Source organism: Alnus glutinosa, chromosome 6 (genome assembly GCF_958979055.1).
Source record: "Alnus glutinosa chromosome 6, dhAlnGlut1.1, whole genome shotgun sequence".
Classification (NCBI taxonomy): Eukaryota; Viridiplantae; Streptophyta; class Magnoliopsida; order Fagales; family Betulaceae; genus Alnus; species Alnus glutinosa.
In genome coordinates, this window is record NC_084891.1 from 2311598 (window position 1) to 2320662 (window position 9065).

The following is a 9065-nucleotide window of genomic DNA, read 5'->3' on the forward strand; positions in this document are numbered from 1 at the left end:
TCAATCAAAATTTAATATCTTAATTAGCAAAAGTAAAGCTTAGAATTGTGAGAAGAAATAAACAATCAAAATTAGAATATACTTTCACCTCCTTGGAAGATATGTTTAAAGTAGCTTACAAGTTAGAAGTCCGAATTTATTCCTAACCTAACCTGCATATACATACAAAGTTATTTCTTTCTCTTTTTTTTATCTTTTTCTTCTTTCAACCGGAAAGAATTATTAGCTTTGCAAAAAATAGTGGGGCCCATGCAAAATTAAAGCACAATTTGCTTGCGTTGTAGGCAACTGCATATATATATATATATATATATATATATATATATATATATATATATATATATATATATATATATATATATGCCACGTACTCCACTTGCTCGATCGCTCTTATTTCAAAGGTTGTTGGATAAGTAGAAATCTCCACCAAAATTTCCCTCCACAACAACACCAAACAGCTTGCAGTACTACCTACCATTTTTTTTTTTTTTTGTCATTATTATTATTATTATTTCCTTTCACAAATCCCAATAATACTAACCACTTCTCCCTCCTTTGTGTGGGTGTACGTCTAAGAGTGGGATCCTTCCTAAGAGAGATGGACGTCATTGAATCGTTTCTATTCGGTAAATATTATGAGGATGCAGACGTGTACGCAGGATGGGTGGATGAAGATAAGAAAGTTGTTTGTACGACGTGCCTGAAACCGATATCGGGTGCCGCTTTTTATTACGGGGGTAGAGAGCTGTTCTTTCACATATCATGCCTCAATGCACCCGCCAAAGACAAAGACCTTATGTTACACTTCGGCCAGAAGAAGCATGGTGGCATGATGTTCACAGAAGAAGTGAAAAATGAAGGCAAGGAGGACTTTGTTTGCTTCGGGTGCGAGAAGCCAGTATTTGGTCCCGGATACAAATGCTCCACCTCCTCTCAATGCAATTTGGCCCTCCATCAATCATGCGGGGATCTGCCTCCCGAGATACAACAACACCCCTTCCACTCAAACCACACCCTTGTTCTTGAGGAGTGGTCAAAGAAAATATATTGTAATGCTTGCGGTAAAAATTGCGATGCATACCCCTTCTACAATTGCAATGAGTGCAATTTCAATCTTGATTTCGTATGTGCTACCCGCCCGCGAATTATTAATATTCAGGATTGCCAGCATGCATTCAACTACTTCTATAGTCAGATTCAATTCACTTGTCAAGCTTGTGGTGAAGAAGGCAAGGAGTTAGCCTCGCAATGTAGCATCTGTCAACTCTTAATTCACGGCGAATGTGTTCGATTTCCACGAACCATCTGGATTACAAATCATGATCACTCACTCTCTCTCACCTATTCTCTTCGTCAAGTCAAAGAGCACATCAATGTGTTTTGTATGCTCTGCTATGAAAAGGTGAAGACAAAGTATGCAGCCTATTATTGTCAAGAATGTGGTTACATGGCCCACTTGGCCTGTGCATTTGAATATAAAAAAAGTGCACATCTCATGTGGCTGCCTGAGAAATCCATTGATTTAGCAACTAATGTTACAGAAGAGGTTGAAGGGGCTGAGAAGATACAACATTTTAGCCATCACCATGATTTAATTCTTAGCAATAAGGAGCTCGTGGAAGATATACTTTGTGATGGTTGTCTAGAATTAATCTCCCCCCCGTTCTACAGTTGTTTTCTATGCAATTTCTTTCTCCACAGTAGATGTGCTCAACTACCAAGAAAGAAGGGATTGTTCTTTTTTCACCAACACCAGCTCACTCTTATCCCACGTGACTCTTACTATTCTGGATTGATCCGTTGTAATGCTTGTGAACGTCTCAGCAATGGTTTTGGCTATAGATGTGACACGTGTCATTTGACGTTTGACCTTCAATGCTGTTCACTTTCGCAAATCCTAAAACATAAAGGTCATCAACACTCCCTCTTTCTTGCTATTAATTCTAATAGAAGATGCCATGTTTGTAATTACGCTTCTGCCAGGAAACCTAACATATTTGTATGCATTAATTGCGATTTCGCCTTGGGTCTCGAATGTGCAACTCTTCCGCTCGTAGCTAGGCACAAATATGACGATCATCTCCTTGAGCTCACCTGCAGTGTTGAAGCTCATTGTGAAGAATACTATTGTTTAATTTGCGAAAAATAAAGAGATCCCAAAAGCTGGTTCTATTATTGTACAGAATGCGACTTTCCTGCTCATCTCCATTGCGTTTTAGGCAAATATTCACACTTTAAGTTTGGAAAGTATACTTTCACATTCAAAGATGAACACCAACACCCTCTCACTTTTGTCCCAAAGACTAAGTCCTATTCTCCGTGTGATGCTTGTGGTGAGACTTTCAATGGCATGGCCCTAGAATGCACTCAATGCAAATTTAATGTCCACGACTCTCATTCGTGTGTCAACAAAATAACGGAGAAAATCACTTCGAAGTGATGATTGGAGGAAGCCTACAACATATAGCCTTAAACTCACTCAAGGCACGGAAATTTCAGAGTTTACTGCTATCTACCATAAAACTCTATCTATTTTCTGAGAGGTTTGGTTATATCTTTAATTATCTAAGTTTGGGAAAATAAAATTTATTCAAGAACTTGTCATTATGTATTGTATATTGTGCTTATGCATATGGAGTTTGTTGATGCATTATATTAATGGGAATTATGTTTCTCTTCACCGTCAATGTTGCTTCAAAATAGTGTTCACAACATCAATGACGATCGATTTACACCTTTGAATTAAAAAAAAAAAAAAACCTCTTGAATATATACCCAAAGACGTCCTGCTATTATAAAAGAATCATGGGATTCCTTACTATTATTCAACACATGACACTTGTCCAGCTACAGCAACAAGCTACAGCCACGTACACAGCAACTATATACCTGGCAATTCTGCCGCTTAATTTAAAGCAACACAAATACGAGCAAGCACCCAGAAAAGGCGAGAGATCGAGAGAGAGAGAGAAAGAGATCATGGGAGGGGAGGAGGAGTGGAGGAAAAATGCAGAAACCCACAAAATGAGTCCGGAGGAAGTAAAAGCCGCCGGAGTGGAGGGCTCCAAAAGGCCACCCAGTCACCAACCAGGCGGAGTACTGCACCAGAGGCGCACTTTTCCTTACAGCTATACCACCATGGCCATTGGGGGCCTCCTTATCGCTGGCGCCATCGGATACTTCACCTTATACGTCAAAAAAAAAACCCGAAGCCACCGCCGGAGACGTGGCCAAGGTGGCTGTGGGAGCCGCCAAACCTGAGGACACTCGGCCAAGGAAGTAGCTAGATCGAGCTGCTAGTGGCTGTCTACGTGTACGTGTGAGGGTTTAATTTGCTTGTAAAAATGTTTGTTAATTAGTGGACTCTGCGCAGGTTTTTCTTGGGTAAAAGGAATATATATATATATATATATATATATCTGCTTACAATAGTTGCCGGCCACTTGTACAAGAATTTGCAACTAGCGATGGAATTGGAATTTCTTCCAATGCCAAAACTTTCTTCTTGGTCATACTTGCTTTCAAATGTTTATCATATTGGGCTCTTCACTCTTGGCCCAATATAACCCAGCAATTTCAATCCAATCTTTAGTTTTGGGGATCAATTTTATTGAATGGGGTTTCAGGGGAATGGAGGTTTAACTTAGATTGAATCCCTCGAGAGAGTTTTGTGAGAATGGAGAAGGATACCATCAATTGTTTTCAATTTATGTCCATAACGTGGCTGATGCTTTTACGACCCAATACTCTCACAGAAGCATACATCTCTCACAACAATAATTAATAATTGCACTTGCCTTCCTCAATAACGCGAAAATAGTTCTTCTCTCTTTTGTCCATTCGTCGACAGCATCCTAATTTTTATTCATTTCTAGACTGAAAACCAATCCAGAGACCAACCCAATGAAATTACCGTAGCCCTAAATTCTAATCACTTAAAACATCCTCATGTATCATTCAAAAGAAGTAAACAAAACAGGTTGCCTAGGTGTATTTCATTGTAAGCTTTATTAATTCCTACCAAATGCTCCATAATTTACCACTCACCCTGCAAGGTTACCTTCCCGCGTTTCTCTGCTTTGGACGTGCTTTTCTGGTTAAAAGATTTCGCTTCCCAATCTTCTGGGATGCACAGCAGGACTACTAAGAAAAAACAGCAAATATATAATGTCAATCTTACTCAAAAATCTACACAAGTCCGGCTACCAAAAATCTAGGAGAATCTTCTTTAAAAATTAAACAAATAAAAGCTACTGTAACAGCCAAGTCATGCCCATCCTCTTCACAATTCAAAATTGAGTAGTGTGTTACATCTGGAAGGGAAAATGGTACCTTAATTGTAAATCTTACAAAGATAAGTTTTTTTGCAGCCTTTTAAAGAAAATGACCATCGAACAAACCTGATCACACTTATTAGTAAATCCAATGGTACCGGTTAGAACAAAAAATGCATACGAGGCAATTAGCATGTATCCAAAGTAAAATATCGCCGAGACCAGCTTTGTGATTTCAAGCTTAGTGAAGAAGTAGAATGTTGCATAGATGAAAAGGTACAGTGCAGATTGCAGAAGAGCCTGATGTAAGGTATGACCTCCACCACCACAGATAGCCCTCACTGCACAGTTGCAAGTAGCAGAGCACCACGGTTATTTCAGCGCAAGTCACAATGAGGATGGTGAAGACCAAGAAGAGAAAACCGAAGATGTAGTAGAACTGATTCAGCCAGATTGAGGTCAGGATGAAGAAAAGTTCGATGAAAACTGCCCCAAATGCGAGTATTCCTCCAATCAAAATCGAAAATGCCGGGTTCATATACCAGGCCTGCTCAGGAATCTACCTCGGGATTTTATTTGTCTTCACGGGATCCTCGATTGCTGGTTTCTTGAACCCAACATAGCCACCCACAAACACAAGTGGGACTGAAATCCCAAACCATAAGAAGATCAGAGCAAACATGGTACCAAATGGCACAGCCCCAGATGATTTCTGTCCCCATATGAGAGCATTTAAGACAGAAAATGGCGGAGACGATCGCTGGGAACATTACTGCAGTCCTGAAAGCAATTCTCTTCCATTCTGTCCCTTTAAACATCTTGTATAAACGGGCAGAGGTGTAACCAGCAAAAAGACCCATGAAGACCCAAAGCAAGAGCATGGCTGTCATGAGACCACCCCGGTTAGAGGGGGAAAGGAAGCCTAGGATGGCAAAGATCATGGTCACCAGTATCATCCCGAAAAACTGAACACCAGTTCCAACATAGACACAGAGCAGGTCTGAATTATTTGGGGTCCTGAAGACATCCCCATGCACGAGCTTCCAACCCGTCTCTTCTTGGGCTTCTTCTTGGGTCACAAGCTCATTGTACTTGGAGATGTCACGGTAAAGTGTTCGTAGCATTATCATTGCCACCATGCCCGAGAGAAAGAGAACAATCATCAAAGAATTGACAATTGAAAACCAGTGAATCTGGTCATCGCTCATTAGAAGATAGGCATCCCATCTAGATGCGCACTTCACATCACTCTCCTGAAAGGTTGAGATGAGAGAGAAAATTATAAATAATGATAGCAACCCAGTCATAAAAAGGACCAAGTAAGTTCAAGAGTACCCATTAGTGTTCAGCTAATAGGAAAATGATGATGATGACTATAAAAGAAATTTAATGATCAATAGAAAAATGTTAAAAGTAAAGCTATAATTCAAAATAGGAGAGTACCTGGAAATCAACATCATAAGTGAATATAATCTCTTTTTTCTCTTCAACCACTTGAGGGGAGTTGGAATTAACAACTGTGTGTTTTGCATGAGGATCACAGGTTGTTAAACGATTCTTCCCATCCCACTTCCCTTCATATTCATGTTTAACACTGTATTTATCCAGCAACCAAGTAACATAACTACGGGATCCAAGACTCAGCGAGGTATCATTTAGTAAGAAAGAAGGGACCCAGAAAAAAAAAAAAATTACCTAAATGGTTTAGCCTCAAAACCCACAATTCTTGCAGAGTCGGTTTGCAAATCTCTATGAAACTTCACAGTAAATGCCGAGTGGTTGTGGATAAAATACTTTTCACCCTTGCTCTGTTCACAGTCATTTAAAGTAAGAAAAAGAAAAAACTTGCACATTCCCAAGAAAATACATTAATCCTAATAAATAAAGCATATACCCCAGCAAATTGGCCTTTGAGCCCAACAAAAAAGCCAAGCTGATAAACAGTAGGAGATTCCTGATCCAGCCTTCGTGTGGAAACAACCAGCGGGAGATTATCAAGGATCCTGTCACATGCATGGAAGATCCATTAACAGAATGCAACTTCAAAGCAGATCAAACAGACATAAGCAAATATATATTGACATTAATTAATCCCATACATATTGACCCGATACTCATCATTGATTTTCTCTTTAAATTCCTTTGCCGATTTGGCATCAAGTATAATAACCCGTTTCAACAACATTGCACATTTGTGGTTCTCGCATTCCGAACTGCCACCAAAAAAGATTAGACAAATATGTATGGGATTAATTAATTATTTTCTAGAAAAAGTAAATAATCATGGCATTATAAAGCAGTTTTAACCTCACACAAATATAATAAAAACTCGCCACATAGGGGGAGTTTTCAATACGATCACCTCGAAGGCTCGAAGTACTTCCCCAAGATTCTCTGCACTGTCAACTATCTTTTCAGGCCGAGGATAAGGAAGATAATAATATGAGTAAGGAAGATAATTAATATTGGTACAGTTTCCGGTATGGTGACGTGTCGCCTGGTTATTCGCTGCTGGGTTCTGATCTACTACTTCAATCCTGCAAAAAGAACAAACAACTCGTCGGAGGTGCCGACTACGCCCACTCCGATGCCTAAGTCAGTTTAAATCAATTTTCTGCAGAGTATTCTCAATCTTAATCTCAAGAGCTTAGAGAATTCGTTTTTTCATACCTGGTGTGACGGTCTTATTTATAGGCCGGACTTTCTTGACTCCTAGTTAGATTAGGAGTTTGAGTCCTAGCTTGGTTGAACTTTAACCATATCTTCAGGGAATTCGAATGGGAGTGTAGAGTCCGAAGTTGATTGCGTTTGTACCTCTTTAAACTTGATTCCGTATCAATAACTATCTTATCCCATAAATTATGGAATTGTGGTTTATCCCTGATCTTCTGGGATTCTATCCTTATCGCATTCTAAGACGAATGTGGCACATTTTAGAAGACTGCGGCACATGTCAGCCAACCTCCGAGGTGATGATACCCGAGATATGTTCGCTCCGACTTGGAGATCTCGGGATATCGCCGCACCATAACAGGGTTGTGTAAGGCCGAGATGTCGTTACTCCGAGACGTTGTCACATCGAATTGATATCACCCCGAGGTGATATCACACCGACTCGGTATCATCCCGAGGCGTTATTACTCCGAGACACAAATATCCGAGATATGTTCGCTCCGTTTAGACTAGGAGATCCCAGGATATTTTATATACCGTAACCTGGAATGTTAAGACCGAGACATCGTTATACCTCCGAGATGTCTCTATACCTCCGAGATGTCTTTATACTTCCGAGATGTCTTTATACCTCCGAGATGTCTTTATACCTAGACGATCTTTTCTCTGCTGGGCGGAACAAATGTCCGAGACATAACTCCGAGATGTCTTTAAATCCACGTGTCTCTAAGGTTGATTTTATCCCTAACAGTTACCCCCCTAATTCTCTGATTTCATAAATAAATGAAAATAAGAGAATTATTTTCCGTCTGCCAACCTGTACCTGCTACTGTGAAGGGCGCGTCTTTTCAACAGTTCAAACATTTAAATCTTACCGCTTCTTTTTCTAATGACGACATCAGCTCTGTACCGCCGCCCTTTGTCATCATGAAACGGTACTGTCGAGGTAGAGCATTTAATTCTGGAATACGGAAGGCGCGCCTTTTCAACTTCGGAAATTTTGAAATGATGGCGCCTTTTGGTATTTCAGACACGTAGGGGAGGGGGTATTTAAAGTTTTGAATACTTTTACTGTTCATTCTTTGACATTCACTTATTCTCTCTCTCGATCCTCCATTGTCGCCTTCTTCCTCAACTCTTTTCTTTCTCTGTATCCTCTACTTCTTCTTTTCTTCTTTCTTCCATGGCTCCTAAAAAAGCTGCTTCGGCTGTTCCTGCTACGTCTCGGGCTCGGACGAAAAGGTCCGACGGCTTCGTGGATCTCTCTCCCCTGGAGAGTAGGGTGGAAACCGCCCTTTTTGCGAAGCATGAGGGTGTCCTTCGTCTGAACTACGAAATTCCTCCAACAGTGAAGATGTTCTATCAAGCGCCTGGAGCTTGGATTATCAACGGCGGCGACGTTACCTTGTATGAGAGGATGTTTCTCGCTGGGCTACGGTTACCGTTTCCAGAGATTGCTCGGGATTTTGTCCTTTTCCTGATGGTTGCACCCAGTCAGATTATGCCCAATGCCTGGAGGTATCTGTTCGCTTCTTACATCCTTTGGAGGCTCGTGTTGAAGAAGGAGATGGATATCTTGCAATTTTTCAACATCTACAGACCAAGGCAAACTTCAGCGAGGATGATTGAACTCTGTGTTCGTCACCCGCCTGTCTTCATCAAGCTCAAGAGTGGGCTAACGAACAACAAATTCTGGGAAATGCAATTTTTCAGAGTTTCTGGAGAGTAGGAATGCCCTGAAGGTACTCTTCTGCCTAAAGACCGTAGGATGCCTCGGACCTGGCAATTGCTACGACCTGACCGAAGCGACCCCCCTTCACTCAGTGTATCCGACCTGGAGGATGTCAAGAAGATAAATGGGTGGTCCGCTGCTAGGGTCAAGGCTGACAAGTTTGAAGAAGTTGATTTTGATAACCTTGTCACCGAGGAGAATTTAAGGCAATTTCTCGGATACGACATCCCGAGAGACAAATAGCTAATTACCAAAAGAGGGGCTATTAAGAAGAGGAATGACGCCCCTCCATCTCCGAGGCCTGTTACTAAGAAGAGGCCATTCAAAAGTTCCGAAGAAGTTCCCGAGGATGTCCCTTCGCGGAAGAAACAGAGCATTCCCCTAGC

The 9065-nt window shown here is 40.9% G+C and overlaps 2 protein-coding genes and 1 pseudogene across 2 annotated transcripts; 2 read left to right on the top strand and 1 right to left on the bottom strand.

Annotated features, from left to right (window-relative positions):
* The first annotated feature begins 598 nt into the window (after positions 1–598).
* Positions 599–2440, top strand: LOC133870587 (uncharacterized). Its single transcript, XM_062307747.1, has 2 exons — positions 599–1637; positions 2220–2440. The coding sequence occupies exons 1-2, from the start codon at positions 599–601 to the stop codon at positions 2438–2440; spliced, it is 1260 nt and encodes a 419-aa protein (XP_062163731.1).
* Positions 2441–2964: 524 nt separating this feature from the next.
* On the top strand, positions 2965–3283 carry LOC133870242 (uncharacterized). Its single transcript, XM_062307328.1, is given in 2 exon segments — positions 2965–3192; positions 3194–3283. Coding segments are annotated over 2 exon segments (303 nt in total). The 5' UTR covers positions 2965–2979.
* Positions 3284–4214: 931 nt separating this feature from the next.
* On the bottom strand, positions 4215–6732 carry LOC133870588 (transmembrane 9 superfamily member 8-like; annotated as a pseudogene).
* Between the last annotated feature and the right edge of the window lie 2333 nt (positions 6733–9065).